The sequence below is a fragment of the Equus quagga genome, unplaced genomic scaffold, assembly GCF_021613505.1.
Source record: "Equus quagga isolate Etosha38 unplaced genomic scaffold, UCLA_HA_Equagga_1.0 268.2_RagTag, whole genome shotgun sequence".
In the NCBI taxonomy this organism is placed as follows: domain Eukaryota; kingdom Metazoa; phylum Chordata; class Mammalia; order Perissodactyla; family Equidae; genus Equus; species Equus quagga.
The window spans coordinates 689395-706271 of NW_025799870.1; the positions used below are offsets into that span (position 1 = coordinate 689395).

Below are 16877 nucleotides of genomic sequence, written 5' to 3' on the forward strand. Positions count from 1 at the left end.
CAACATCCGCTTGGGGAAACTAAAATTCAACATGGTTTCAAACATCCAGAAGTTCTGGAATAAAAGCAGAAATAGAAATAAAATTTTACCATAATGCTTTTTAGTCAATCATAAAAATTTCTAGGATGTAGAAGAAAATCAATCAGTTTATAAACTCTTAAAATCTACAACTGCTCTTGTACTGATTGATTTTTTCAAATCAAAAAGTTCTTCAACAATTGTACATGAACTCAAAATTTTCCAAAAGAAAAAACTCAATGCCTGATGGCTCCTTACAGAAACTCCCCTCCTGCACTGCAGGTGTGCGTACAGAAGCATAGCTGTGGGTCAGGTGGACGGCCTTAGACACCAGACTGCAAGAGACGAAAGAACCCTGGGCATTCACTGCTTTTAAACAATTTAAAGAATTTTAAGACTTGGTCCATAAATGTAAAAGGGAGACATTTTCAACATTAATCAGCATAAATTCTTGGAAATTAGACAACTTTAATAATATATCATCTCCACGATTTTATGACAATATAAAAGAAATGTTAGCATATGTGATGGTTAATCTTATGGGTCGACTTGGCTGGCCACAGGTTGCCCATTTAATCAAACACAATTCTGGGTGTTTCTGTGAGGGTGTTTTTGGGTGACTTTAACATTTAAACAGAGAGACTGAATACGCAGACGGCCCTCCCTAACGTGGGTGGCCCTCATCCCATCAGCTGAAGGTCTGAATAGAAGGAAGACGGATCCTCTGCCAAACAGGAGGGAATTCCCCCAGCCCGACTGCCTTCCAGCTGGGACGTGGCAAGGGGCTGCTTTCTGTTTTTTTTGCTTTTGCACTCAAACAGCAGTTCTTCCTGGGTGTTGAGCCTGCTGGCTTGTGGACTGGCACTACACTACTGGCTGTTCTGGGTCCTCATCTTTCTGACTGTGGATCTCGGGGCTTCTCAGCCTCCATAATTGTGTGAGGCAATTCCTTATAATATCTCACTGCCTGTATGTATGTACACATACGCACACACATATCCTATTGGTTCTTTTACTCTGGATAAATATAATACTGATTTTGGTACTGAGAAGTGGGGTGCAGTGTAACAGATACCTAAAATTGTGGAAGTAGCTTTGGAACTAGCTGATAGTAGAGGCCAGAAGTTATGAGGTACATGCTAGAAAAAGCCGAGATTGACAAGAAGGGACTGTTGCTAGAAATACGGATTTAGTTAAAGGTGATTTTGGTGAGGACTCAGAAGGAAAGGAGGAGAGCTGGTGAGACAGCTTCTGTCTTATTAGATGTACAGAAACATGATTGACTAGCATTCTCTAGAACAGATTCTCTAACGTTGAGCCTTGCATCTGTCAATCAATTCCACCTGGTCAAGGGATATAATTCTTTTTAAACGTGGATACAATCTGGAATATTTTTATCACATGTGAAGGTTCCTGGCTCCACTACCAACTTAATTACTTTAATAAACGTAGCATTACTCAGATTTTGCTCCATCCCATGTTAGTAGTATTTTTCAAGGAATTTATCCCTTTCATTTAAGATGTTAAACTTGTTAGTACCAACTTGTTCAGACTTTATTATCCTCTTTTTTTTTTTTTAGATTTCTTTTTTCCCTTTTTTCTCCCCAAAGCCCCCCAGCACATAGTTGTATATTCTTCGTTGCGGGTCCTTCCAGTTGTGGCATGTGGGACGCTGCCTCAGTGTGGTTTGATGAGCAGTGCCCTGTCCGCGCCCAGGATTCGAACCAACGAAACACTGGGCTGCCTGCAGTGGAGCGCGCGAACTTAACCACTCGGCCACGGGGCCAGCCCCAAACTTTATTATCCTTTTAAAGGATGAAGGATATGTACTGATAATGTCCCTTTCATTCCTGAATTGATTACTCATGTCTTCTTTCTTTTCTTCTCGGTTCATCTACCTAGTGATAGATAATTCTGTTGATCTTTTCAGAGAATCTATATTTGGCTTTGCAAATTTTCCTGTTGTTAATCTGTGTTACATTTCATTGATTTCTGCTCTTAATTTCATTATTCTCTTCCTTTTACTCACTTTGCATTTACTTTGCTCTTCTTTTTCTAGCTTCTTAAGGTAAAAGCTTAAGTCACTGATCACAGACCTTTCTTCTTTTCTAATATAAGCACATAAGGCTATAAATTTCCTCCTAAGCATCTCACGGATTTTTATTTTGCTGAGAAGAATTTTAAAAGATCTAGGTAGCAGGTTGTAAGACTTGATATTGGTAAGATATAATTTCTCCCTCAAGTTATCTGTGGATACACTGAAATGTCAATAATAAACATAATTCAGGTTTTTCCTTCTTTTTTTTATGAGAAGTTGATCCTAAAATTTAAGTGGAAATACAGAGGATCTAGACTATTGAAAGCAATCTTGAAAAAGAAAAACAAAGGGAAAGGAATTACATTACCTGACTTCAAGACTTCCTATGGTCCTACAGGAACACAGACGGTGTGGTTTGGTTTAAGGATAGACATATGAAGGAACAGAACAGAGAGTGTACACCAGACTCACACTTAGCCAGTCACTGGATTTTCAACAAAGTGATCCAATGAGGAAAAAGCAAGACTTTTCAACAAATGGTGCCGGAGCCACTGGGTATCCACATGAAAAAGAAAAATAAACTGTGATCCCTGCCTCACACTACGCACAAAAGCTAATTCAAGACAGATCATAGACTTAAACGTAAAGGCTCAAATTAAATAGCATTTGAAGAAAATATAGATTATCTTCATGACAATAAAAATTTAAAGAGAGAGAAAAGTTGAGACTTCCTCAAAATTAAACATCTGCTCATCAAAAGTTATTGTTAAAAAAAATGAACAGAAAGTTTCAGACAGAGAAAAATATTTCCAAAATGTACACATGACAAAGCACTGGTATCCAGGATTAATAAAGAACTCATAGAATTCAACAATAAAAAGAAAAACAATGAATAAAAACTTGGAAAAAGATTTGGATACTTCACAAAGTAAGGAATATGATATATATGAATGATCAAAAAGTACATAGAACGTGCTCAACATCATTAACCATCAGGGAAATGGAACTTAAAACCCCATGAAATACCACTACACATCCATCACCAGAGACAAAACGAAAACTGTCGAGGAGGATGTGAGGCAATAGGAATTCCCATATGTTGTTCATGGAAGTGAAAAATGGTACGACCACTTTGGAAAAGGTCTGGTCACTTCTCATAAAACTGCACAGTTACTCTAAGACCCAGTGTACTGGATTGAATAGTATCCCACCCAAATTCATGTCTACCTTGAACATGTGAATGTGGCCTTATTTTCAAACTGTCTTTGCAGATGGAAACAAGTTAAGTTGAGTTCATAGGGGATTAGGTGAGCCTTACTCCAATGACTGGTGTCCTTACAAGGAGAAGGAGGTTTGGATACAGAGACACACAGAAGGAAGAAGGCTCTGGGACCACGGAGGCAGAGACTGGAGTGACGCAGCTACAAGCCAAGGAACGTTAAGGATCGCCAGCAACCACCAGAAGCTGGGAGAGAGGCAAGGAACGGATTCTCTCTCAGAACCTCAAGAAGGAACAAACCCTGCTGACAGGGTGATTTTGGACTTCTGGTTTCTGAACTGTCGAGAGTATACGTTTGTGTTGTTGTAAGCCTCTCAGTCTGTGGTAATTTGTTATAGCAACCCCAGGAAACTAAAATATCCAGCATATACCCTAGGTATTTATCCAAAGGAAATGAAAACTTAGGTTTAGTAAAACAAACAAACAAACAAAAAACCTAGCATAGAATGTTAATAGCAGCTTTTTCAAAATAACTAAAAACTGGAAGCCCTGAAGATGTCTACCAAGGAGAATGGATAACATATGTTATCCATACATATGTTGTATATTCACATGATGAGATGCTACTTGGCATTAAAAAGAAACAGACTACTGATGCGTGCAACATAGATGAAGCCCAAAAACTTTATACTGAGTGAAAGAAGACTTACTCAAAAGAGTACATATTATATGATTCCATTGATGCAAAATTATACAGCAGGCAAAACTAATCTACAGAGAAGTAAAATCAGACCAGTGGGACCTCTGAGGGATAGGTACAGGGTTTGCTGGGATGGGCCACAAGGGAACTGCGATGACAGTAATGATCTATATTTTGATAAAGTTTGGGCTGTAGAGGGGTATGCATTGTTTGAACTCATAGACTAGTACACAAGATTTTGCGTTTCATGTAAGTAAACTCTACCTAAAAAGGTAGAGTCTACCTAAAATAAACAACTCTAAGTAATGACACATATGCTATGCATTACTCCTGGGGCCAACCACCTTTAATGGGGCCCCCCCAGCTGAGATGAACTGCCAAGGGTTGACCCTCTTAAACTTCAGTGTCTAGAAACACTCAAATAGACACCCTGGACCTGAGTCCATGGGCCCCCACCTGCCAGACCATCCACATGAGCCAACCCAGGAGGAGACTCTCCCTTGCCTCTCACCACATGTTAGATCTTTGCCAGGACCACTCGGTGGTCAGATCAGATCTTCTCACACACTCACACATGCCAACCACTCTGAGGGATAGAGAGCATCTGAGGAGAATGAGCAATGGTGCCAAGGACATGCCATGAAGACCTCGCGAAATGACAGCAATAACCACCCGTGAACAGGCCTCATGCTCTTTACCTACCCACAGGAGGACACCAGTTTCTTTTCCAAGATGAGTAAGGCCTTGAAACAGTACACCTACTCAGATAAGCTCAGCTACTCATCTCTCCCAGAGGAACTGCTTGCCCTAAACGCCTTACTCTTACAAACCAAGGAGACAGCACTAGAAATCTGTCAGAACAGCCAAATTAAAAGACAGTGCTAATACCAAATGCTGGCAAGGATGAGAGAAACTGGATCGCTCAAACATTGCTGGTGGGAATGTAAAATGGTATAGCCATTCGGGAAATGAGTATGGCACTTTTTTTTACAAAACTAAACATGTGTTCATCATATGACCCAGCAACTGCACTCTTGGGCATGTATCCCAGAAATGAAAACCTTATGTTTATACAAAAATCTGTACACAAATGTCCACAGCAGCTGTATTTATGATAGCCCCAAACCGTAAACAACCCAAATGTCCTTCAGCGGGTGCACAGTTTAACAGACTGTGGTACATTCATATCATGGAACACTACTCAGCAGTAAAAGGAATAAAGTATTGATACATGCAACAGTTTGGACAGATCTCAAGAGAATTATGCTGAATGAGAAAAGGCAATCCCAAAAGGTAACATGATTTCTTTTATATAACATTCTTGAAATGACAAAATAATAGAGACAGAGAACAGATTAGTGGTTTCCAGAGGGGAGAGAGGGGAGAAGGAAGGTAGCTGGCTGTGGCTATAAAAGGGGAGCACAAGGGATCCTTGTGATGAACTGTTCTATATCTTTGAATATGGTGGTAGTTACCTGAACCTACAAGGGACAAAATTTCATAGAACTAAATCAACATACACATGAAAGAGTCAAAGTAAAACTGGTAAAATCTGAATAAGGTCAGTGCATTGTATTAACAGAAATACAAGGCTGGTTTAACAATAAAAAAAAATCAATGTAATTCACCATATTAGAAGACTAAAAAAGAAAAACACATAGAATCATTTCAAAAGATACCAAAAAAGCATTTGACAAAATCCAACACCCATTCCTAAAACAAACGCTCATCAAACAAGGACTAGAAGTCTGTCAAGCTGATAAACGGCAGCTATAAAAATTTATACTTAGGAGGAAAGCACCCCGCCTAAAACTGAGATCAAGGATAGGACGTCCACTCTCACCATTTAAATTCACCCATGCATTGCATGTTCTCGCCAGGGCAGTGAGGCAAGAACGGGAGAGTAAAGATATACTGACTGGAAAGACAGAACTAAAACTCTACTTATTCACAAACAACACGATCATTTATGTAGAAAATCCTATAGAATCTACAAAAAGCTACTAGGACTAAGAAGTAAGTTTTGCAAGATTACCAGATATAAGATCACTACACATAAATTAATTGTATTTCTATTTACTATCCACAAACAATTAAAAATTAAAATTTACAAACAGCTTAATTTAAATAGCTTCAGAAATATGAAATACAGAAGATAAATCTGACAAGAGATGTGTAACACCTGTACGCTAAAAACTACAAAACAATGCTGACAAAACTGAAAGAAGTCCCACACAAATAGAGAGCTCCACTGTGCTCAGGTATTGGATGACACAGTACTATTTACATGCAAGTTCTCTGCAAATTGATATCGATTCAACTCAATCCCAAACAAAATCCCAGGAGGCTTTTTTTTGTGAAAATTGCCAGGATGACTCTAAAATCCAATGGAAATGTAAAGAATCTAGAATAACTGAAACAACTTGGAAAAAGAAAAAAAGTTGGAGGCTTTATACCAGCTGAGTTCTAGACTTATTATAAAGCTACAGTAATCAAGACTATGTGGCACTGGCATTAAGACAGACAGAGAGAGGAGGGGAAACAAGAGTCCAGATAGAGGCCCATTCACATATGGTCAATTGATTAACCACAAAGGTATATAGATAATCCAGCACAGACAGGGTTATCTTTGCAATAAATGGAGCTGGAAAAACTGGGTATTTGTATGCAAAAAAATGTACTTAAATCCAGATCTGGTATCAAATATAAAAATTTACTTAAAATAGGTTATAGAACTAAACAGAAAATAAAAATCATGAAACTTCTAAAAGAAAGACTATATGAAAACCTTTTTGACATTAGTTTAGGCAAAGATTTCTTAAACACACCACCAAAACTGCAATTCATCAGAGAAAAAATTGAAACTTGGACTTCAAAATTAAGAACTCCTCGGGGCTGGCCCCGTGGCCGAGTGGTTAAGTTCGCGCGCTCCGCTGCAGGCGGCCCAGTGTTTCGTTGGTTCGAATCCTGGGTGCGGACATGGCACTGCTCATCAAACCACGCTGAGGCAGCGTCCCACATGCCACAACTAGAGGGACCCACAACGAAGAATATACAACTATGTATCAGGGGGCTTTGGGGAGAAAAAGGAAAAAAATAAAAAAAAAAAATCTTAAAAAAAAAAAAATTAAGAACTCCTCCTTGAAAGAGAATTAACACTTAACACTATTAAGACTATGAAGCAAGCCACATACAAAATATTTGTAAATCAAATATCTGATGATAGGCTTTTATACAGAATATACGAAGAACTTTCAAAACAATTTAAAAAAAGGAAATCAATTTTTTAAATGGGCAAAAGATTTGAAAAGACATTTCACCAAAGAAGATATCCAGATGGCAAATAAGCACATAAAAAAGATTCTCAACATCATCAGTCATTAGGAAAATGTCAAGTAAAACCACAGTAAGATGCTACTACACAGCTACGAGAATGTCTAAAATTAAAATAATAATACCAAGTGTTGACAAAGATGTGTTGCATTTGGAACTCTCATACACTGCTGGTGGGAATATGAAATGAGGCAGCCACTTTGAAAAACAACTTATGAGTTTCTTAAAAAGTTAAATATGTACTGTACCATACAGCCTAGCCATTCCAGTACCAAGTATTTATCCAAAAGAAATAAAAATGTACATCCAAAGACTTGTCATGAATGTTCACAGGCTTTATTTGTATTTGTCAAAAACTGGAGACTGCCCAAATGTCTTTCTATAGGTGAATGGTTAAAGAAATTGTCATAAATCTATATAATGAAATACTACTCAGCAATTAAAAACATGAACTATTGATACACGTAACATTATGGATGAGATTCAAAATAATCATGTTGAGTGAAAGAATCCAGTAAGTATTCTGTAATGACTCAATATATGCAAATTCTAGAAAAAGTCAACAAATCCATAAGGATAGAAAGCTGATCAGTGGCTGCCCGGGTATGGGGAGGAGAGGGAGGGCAGTGAGGGTGGAGGCAGGGGTTACAATGAGGCACAAGGAACCCTCAGGGGGATAAGGTATCCTCACTATTTGGATTGTGGTGACGGTTTCATGGCTGTATGCATAAGTCAAAACTTACCAAATTTTATATCTATGCAGTTTATTATAGTTTAATAATATCCCTTACTTATTATACCATAATACCTTAGCATAGTAACACTTTTATATTATACCTTACATAATAGTTCTTTTTTCAAAAAGACAAAAGCACTGAGTTTGCCGAAAAGTATAAGTCCAGATATATGGTGGTATTTAGAAGAAAACAAATAACAAAACAAAAATAAAATGCCAGGAATGTAAAAAAAAAAAAAAAAGAATGACAAAAGATAAATCGGGCAAAAATTTATCCTTATATCCCAAAATTCACATAACATTAATTCAAGTTGGAGTAAAGACCTAAATGTTCCCAGAATTTCTACAAATCAATCAAGAAAGAAATGGTCCGTCACATCTCAGAGGAGGAAACAGCCGTGCCTGATCAGCTTGGGAAAGATGCTCACGCTCATGGGAGAGCAAGAGAATCCTCTGAGATTCATCCCAAACAGGTGGGCAAAAAGTGAGGTGACAATACCTAAATCAATACTGACAACAATACTGTCCATGCTGACATTACCAGGGTTGGTGAGGACGTGGAACAAGAACTCCCATCACTGCTGCTGGGTGTAAGCGGAGTGCCAGCCTCAGCACATAACATGGCATAACCTAGTCAAGGTGAGGCTATGCGCGCCCATGAACCAGCTACTGCATCCTGGATATGCATCTTGAGAGAGACTCACATGTTCCCAAGGAAGTAACAAGAATATATAGCAACACCATTTCATAGTCAAAAATTGGAAATAACTTAAATGTCCAAAAGAAGAGAACTGACAATTTAACTGCATTAAAACAGAAATATTCATATAATGGAATCATGTAACAGTTTTAAAAAGGATAAACTAAACCTACACATTTTGACACAAATGAATCTCACATAAAGTTGGTGAAAAGGCATTTTTGGAAGGATGTGTACAATACACTATGTGCAGACAAGTTTACAAACATGCAAAATGACATCTCTATGGCTGAAGGACCCATCGAATGGAAAAAAAGATCAAGGCAGTCATGGGTATGCTAATGCAGAAATAGAACTCTCAGGGGCGGGGTGGAGGGCAGGACACAACCAGGAAGGTACAGGGGCTCTCACCGGGTTTTATAACATTTTATTTCTTAGGCTGCAGGCTGGCACATTGGCACTTGTATGATTCTCCACAGTGTGCTGTAATCTGAAATAATCTCTCATAAAATAAAAGAAACAAAGTTATGGGAATTTATGGGGTAGACTGGTGTACAAAAAAGTTATCAGGTTAAGAACAGAAACTGGACAGTCTCCAGCAGGTGCAACTGACTTAGTCTCAGAGGGTAAACGCTACATTGAAGGTCAGGCAGACCAACAAAAGCCCAGGAATGGGGGATCCTAGATGTGCTGGAGAGGCGACGCCAGGTGAGTGGAGTGAGACTCCCTGGGGGAGGAGGGTGGCGGATGCCAGGGAAGCCCCCTGGGGTGAGCGTGATGGCACGAAGGGGGCCCTGGAGAAGAGCTTCCTCCCCAGGAGCTCACAGGACTCCTCCGTCCTCACTTGCTGAGCACCTCACTGCCCTGCCCCCGTCCGCCTGCTGCTTCCCACTCACCTGGACAAAGGTCCAGAACACCTTCGCTCTCCTCTCTCCAGGGCTCATCCGCTTGCTCCAGTTGTGTGATGAGTTTGGGTTTAGAAAAGGCAATTCCTTTTGGGAATTGAAACAGAGAAAGAAACCAGGGTGACCTTGGGTTAGAGGCTTAAGAGGCTATCACAGAACTCAGCGTCAACTGGGCAATGCAATAATCCAGAAGTGGGCAGGGAAGCACGGAGGGTGGCAAAGGCTCTCTGAATGCTGAGAGAGGATGCTACGGGGCGGGGGTAGCCTGGATCTGAAGATAGTACACTGGTTCTCCCCTGTGCCTGAGGGAATATAAATAGTCCCCCATTTGAAGCAAGATCACTTCAGAGGAGGAGCCTGGCCAAGGAAGAAGCCTGAAAATGCAGTGTCAGACACCACACACACACACACAACTTCACTATTTCCAACTCGACAGAATCCAGAGACTCTCTGGGGGTATGGGGAAAATATGTCTTTCTTTCTGAACCAAAAGCATGACAGCTGCTACATAAAATCTTAAGATGCCCAGAGTCTGCGATCTGAGACAGGCCATTCTTACCCAGCGATACCAAGTGGCTATAGTTCTCCAGCATTACATCCCGATACAGGGTCCTCTGAGCAGGACTCAGGAGCTTCCACTCCTTCTGGGTGAAGGCCACAGCCACATCTCTGAAGGCCATCAATGCCTGTAACACAAACACATCCCTGCTCACCAAGGAGCCAGCACGCCCACTAGTCAACAACCTTAGCCGCTAACCAGGGCTGAGGCAGCAAGAAGGCTGGCATGGGGTACCCAGGTGAGATCCACAGATCCTACTTTTAACCTGGACCCTGGTGCCATGTGTTCAAGATATTAATCCCCTTCACACATTGCTGGTGGCTCTATTTTGGGTTTCTCCATTTGGTTCTATTAATCTCTATGTCCATGACACCGTCAAAAACACAGTTTTGATTACCGTAGCTATATAGGAGGTCTTGAAATCAGGTAGACTGACTCCTCACTTCACTCTTCATTTTAAAGGTAACTTTAGCTATTCTAGGGCATGTACCTTTCCATATAAATTTAGAATAATCTTGTCTATTATCTACCAAAAACCCTTGCTGGAATTTTGACAACATTTGCATTAAACCTGTCTATCAATTTGGGGAGAACCGACATCTTCACTATGTTGACTCTTCATATCCATAGACATGATGCGTTTCTCCATTTATTGAGATGTTCTTTGATTTCTTTCATCAGCATTTTGTGGTTTTTCAGCATACAAATCCTATATAAGTTTTGTTGGATTGATACCTAAGAATTTTTTCATTTTTTTAGTGATTTTTAATGGTATTGTATTTTTAGTTTCAGTGACCACATGTTCATTGCTATGATACAGAAATACAATTGTTTTTGTATGTTTATCCTGATTCCTGCAACCGGGCTGAAGTCACTTATTAAGCTCTGAGAGTGTTTTTCTCCCAGGTTCCTTGAGATTTTGTACACAATCATATCATTTGCATATGGGGACAGTTTTATTTCTTCCTTTATAATCTGTACGCATGTTATTTCCTTTTCTTGCCTTATTGTAGAACTTCTAGCACAGTAACGAGTAGGAGTGGTGAAAGCAGACATCCGTGCCTTGTTCTCAATGTGAGGAGGAAAGCATTATGGCTCACAGCATTAAGAATACTGTGCTACAATGAGATAACACGTCCCACCCATAGGAGAGGTACGACCAAAGAAATGGAAAAGAACAAGTGTGGGCAGGGTGTGGAGAAATTGCAACCTTTGCTGGTGGGAAAAGTAAAATGGTGCAGTTTCTGTGGAAAAGAGTTCAGCAAAAGTTCCTCAAAAGGTTACACATACAATTTACCATATGATCCAGCAATTTCGCTCCTAGGAATTGAAAGCAGGGACTTAGATACTTGTACACCAATGTCCATAACCACATTATTCACAATAACTCAAAGGTGGAAACAACCCAAATGTCCATCAATAGATAGATGAAGAAAATGTAGTATATGCACACAATTGTGTATTATGCAGCCTTACAGAAGAAGGAAATTCTGAGCCAGCCCTGATGGCTTAGTGGTTAAAGTTCGGCGTGTTCTGCTTTGATGGCCTGGGTTCAGTTCCCAAGTGTGGAACCACACCACTCATCTGTCAGTAGCCATGCTGTGGCAGCGGCTCACACAGAACTAGAAGGACTCACAACTAGAATATACAACTATGTACTAGGGCCTTGGGGAGGGGGGTAAAAAAGAGAGAGAGGAAGATTGGCAACAGATGTTAGCTCAGGGCGAATCTTTCCCAGGAAAAAAGGGAAAATAAAGAGAAGGAAATTCTGATACATGCTACATCAGGGACTAGCCTTGAAAACATTATGCTCAGTGAAATCAGCCAGTCATAGAAAGACAAATATTGTTTGATTCTACTTATAGGAGGTACCCAGAATAGGCAAAATCATGGAGACAGAAAGTAAAATAGAGTTTACCAGCAGCTGGGGGTGTGGGGAATGAGAGTTAGCATTTAATGAATACAGACATTCAGTTTGGGAAGATGAAAAAGTTCTGGAAATGGATGGTGGCAATGGTTGCACAACATTGTGAATGTACTTAATGCCACTCAACTGTACACTTAAAAATGGTTAAAATGGTAAATTTTATGTTATATATGTTAACAATAAAAAAAAGAATGTTAGCTACAGATTTTTTCTGGATGTCCCTAATCAAATAGTTGTTGAGTTCTATCAAATGTTTTCACTGCATCAACCGATATGATCATGTGGGTTTTCTCCTTTAGGCTGTTAATATGGTGGATTACACTCACTGAGTCAAATACAGAACCAGTCTTGCATTCCTGGAGTAAACCGTACTTGGTGATGATGTATAGTCCTTAACAGTCATAGGGCTATTCAAATTATCCATTCCATATTGGGTGTGTTAAGGTAGCTTGTATTTTTCAAGGAATTGGTCATTTTATCTAAGTTGTCAAATTTATGAGTACAGAGCTGTTCATAATATTCTCATTATTCTTTTTGATGGCTACAGAGTATATAACTATATCCCTTGCTTCATTCCTGATACTGGTAATTTCTGTCTACTCTTTTTTTCTTAGTCTTGCTAGACGTTTATCAATTTTATTTTTTCAAAGCAGCAGCAATTTGATTTACTGATTTTCCCCATTTCTGCTTTTCAATTTCATTGACTTCTGCCTTTATCACTATTATTTCCTTCTATGTGTTTGCTTTGAGTTTATTGCACTTACTTTTCTAGGTTCTTGAGGCAGAAGCTTAGATTATTGTCTTGAGACTTTTCCTCTTTTCTAACACATACATTTAGTGTTACAGGTTTCTCTCCCAGGACTGCTTTGGCTGCATCCCATATACTTTGATATACTGCATTTTCCTTTTCATTCACTTTCATGTATGTTTTTATTTCCCTTGAGACTTCCATTTGTGGTGCATGGATCATTTACAAGTATGTTGTCTGTTTTCTAATTGTTTGGCAATTTTTCTGTTAACTTTCTCTCACTGATTTCAAGTTTGATTCCATTGTAGTCAGAGAACCCACTCTGTACAATTTCAATTCTTTCAATTTGTTAAACAAACTTCTATGTTTTGTGTGTTGTATTATGTATGTATTCTGTTTTATGGCCCAAGATATGTCTATCTTGGTATCTGTCCAGGAGTTTAAACAACTGTGTGCTCTGTTATTGTTGGGTGGAATGCTGTATAAATGTTGATTCAATTCTGTTGGTTGATGGTGTTGATAATTTTTTACTGATTTTTGCTCTAATTATTCTATTGATCATATAGAGAAGGGTATTAAGTCTCCAATTAATTGTTGATTTGTCTATTTCCCCTTTCAGTTTTCTTTTTACATATTTTGAAGCTCTTGTTTGATGTGTGCACAGTGAGGATGACTAATCTTCCCAGTGAACTGACCCATTTATCGCCCTCTGTGTCTGGGAATTTGCTTTGCTTTGATGTCTACTTTACCTGATATTAATACAGCCACGCTGTTTTCCTTTGATTAATGTTTGCATGTGTCTTTTAAAAATCCTTTTACTTTTAACCTGCCTACACTATAATATTTGAAGTGAGTTTCACTTAGATAAGATAATAGGGTTTTCTAAATCCACTGTGTCAGTCTCTCTCTTTTAGTGGTGCATTTAGACCATTTTAATTTTGTTTTCTTTGCTTTTTGCTTCTCAGTTTTCTTACTATTGACTTCTTGTGGGTTACTTGACCTTTATATAATTCAATTTTGATTTATCTAGTGTCTTTTAGTGGATCTCTTTGTATCATTTTTTTATTGGTTGCTCTAGGTTCTACATTACCTATACATAACTTCTCAGTGTACTGGGGACATCGTTGAACCAGTTTGAAGGAAGTACAGAAACCTTACGTCCCATTACATCCTCTCCCCTTCCTGTTTAAAATATAATTCTCTTCTCCTTCCAGAGGTTCAGTGACACAAATGTTAGCTATTTTGTTATACTCCCACAGTTCTTAAGACTTAACTCATTTTCTTCCCAGTGTATTTCTCCCTGTTGTACAGATTGGGTGACTTCTATTGCTCTATCTTCTAGTTCACTGATTTCTCTGTTACCTCTAAGCTGCCGGTAAGCCCATCTACTACTGAGCCTTTTTGTTCAGGTACATATTTTTCAGTTGTAACATTTCCATATACATAATCATAATATCTTCTATTTCTTTGCAGAGGCTTTCTAATTTTTCATTTATCTCAAGTGTGTTCTTTAGGCTGTGGATAACCAACTGTCAGAGCACCATGTGTATAAAGACTGTCCTTTTCCAATTAAATGGTCTTGGCACCCTTGTCAAAAATCAACTGACCATATGCAAGGGGTTTTCTTCTGGGTTCTCGATTCTATTCCATTGCTCTATGTCTAACCTTATACTAGTACAACACTGTTTTGGTTACTGCAGCTTTGTACTAAGCATTGAAATCAGGCAGTGTGAGTCCTCCAACTTTGTTTTGTTTTTTTTATGATCGTCTTGGCCATTCAGGTTCCTATGAGATTCCAAATGGATTTTAAGATAGGCTCTTCTATTTCTGTAAAAAACAAAAATGAGATTTTGATAGGAATTGTACTGAATCTTCAGACCACTTTGGGTAGTGCTGTCGTCTTAGCAATATTTAGTCTTCCAATCCATAAGCCTCGGAAGTCTTTCCACTAATTTAGGTCTTCCTTAATTTCCTCCAGCAACGGTTTGTAGTTTTCAGTGAAGAAATCTTTTGCTTCCTTGGTTAAATTTATTGCTGAGTATTTTATTCTTTTTGATGGTGTTGTAAATGGAATTTTTAAAAATACAGAAATACAACTGACTTTGCATGTTGATTTTGTATCCTACAACTTTGTTGAATTCATTTATCAGCTCTAACAATTTATTTTGTGGATTCTAGGGTTTTGTAGATATGAGATAACATCTTCGGTGAAGAGATAATGTTACTACATTTCCAATTTGGATGTCTTTTCTTTTTCTTGCCTAATTAACTCTGACTAGAACTGCCAGCACTATGTCGAACAGATGTGGCAAAAGCAGGCATCCTTACCTTGTTCCTATACTTCAGGAAAAAGCTTTTCATCTTTCACCATTGAGAACAAATGTTAGCGTAGATTTTTCATACATGGCCTTTATCATGTTAAGGACGTTTCCTTGTATTCATAGTTTACTGAATATTTTATCATAAAAGGATGTTCAATATTGTGAAATCCCTTCTCAGCATCAATTGAGATGATTGTGTGGTTTTTATCCTTCACCCTCTTAATGTGGTGTATTACAGGATTGATTTTAATATGTTGAAACATCCTTGCAATCTGGAAGTAAATCTCACTTGGTCATGAGGTACAATCCTTTTAGTATGTTGCTGAATTAGGTATGGGAGAACTCTGGCGAGGATTTTTTGCATCTATATTCATAAGGGATATTAGCCTGTAGTTTTCTTTTCTTGCAATGTCTTTGTCTGACACCTCTGGTATCAGAGTAATGTCATCCTCATAGAGTGAATTAGGACATGTCCTCTCCAATGTTTTGGAATACTTTGAGAAAGATTCATGTTAACTCTTCTTTATATGTTTGATAGAATTAGTGAGTGAAGCCATGTGGTCATGAGATTTTCTCTGTTGGGAGGTTATTACTGATTCAATATGCTCCCTAGTTGTAAGTCTATTTAGAATTTCTGTTTTATCCTGAGTCAGTTTAGACAGATGTGTCTTTCTAGAAATTCGTCCATTTCACCTTGGGTTGCCAATTTGTTGGCATATATCCGTATTCCCTTATAATCCTTTTTATTTTTTTAAAAAATTGACAGTAATGTCTCCAATTTCATTTCTGATTTTAGTAGTTTAAGTCTTCTTTTTTTGTCAGTCAATCTAGATAAAATATTTGTCAATTTTGTTATTTTTTTTAAGGAACCAACTTTAAGTTTCATTGATTTCTCTATTATTTTTCTATTCTCCATTTTATCTTTGTTCTAACCTTTATTATTTCCTTCCTTCTGTTAGCTTGGGATTAGTTTGTTCTTCTTTTTCTAGTTATTTAAGGTATGCTATTAGGTTATTGATTTGAGATCTTTCTTCCTTTTTAGTGTATGCATTTACAGCTATAAATTTCCCTCTAAGCACTGCTTTCACTCTATTCCATAAGTTCTGGTATATCATGTTTTCATTTCCATTCATCTCAGGCTATTTTTTCCTTCCTCTTGTGATTTCTTCTTTGATACATTGGTTAAGAGTGTGCTACTTAATTTCCAGAGTTATTGTGAATTTCCAGAGTCCCTTCTGTTATTCATTTCTAGTTTCATTCCACTGTGATCAAAAAAGTATGATTTCAGTCATTTCAAATTTATTAAGACTTACCTTGTGACCTAACATAAGGTCCATCCTAAAGAATGTTCCATGTCGCTTGAGTAGAAGGTATATTTTGCTATTGTTGGGTGGAGTGTTGTATATACCTCTGAGGTGCAATTAATACACAGTGTAGTTCAACATCTATCTTTCCTTACTGATCTGTCTGGCTGCTCTATTTATTATAGAAAGTTGGATATTAGAGTCTCCAACCATTATTGTAGAACAATTTTTCTCTTCAATTCTTTCCATTTTTACTTCATATATTTTGGGACTATATGTATATATTTATAATTGTTATATGTTCTTTCTGTAGTCAATGTTTTATCAACATATGATGTTCTCTTAATCTCTTCTTCCGTTTTTTGATTT

At 38.1% G+C, this 16877-nt stretch overlaps 1 protein-coding gene across 7 annotated transcripts in view; it reads right to left on the bottom strand.

Moving 5' to 3' along the window:
- The window catches only part of LOC124233886 (zinc finger protein 169-like), a 57803-nt gene that overhangs the window by 3552 nt on the left and 37374 nt on the right, over window positions 1-16877 (bottom strand). For all 7 annotated transcript variants that reach the window (XM_046651159.1, XM_046651155.1, XM_046651161.1 and 4 more), the window contains exons 3-4: window positions 10209-10335; window positions 9641-9736 (exon numbers count right to left, since the gene is read on the bottom strand). In XM_046651159.1, coding sequence (XP_046507115.1) covers window positions 9641-9736; window positions 10209-10335 — 223 coding nt within the window. The remainder of the gene's footprint in view (window positions 1-9640; window positions 9737-10208; window positions 10336-16877) is intronic.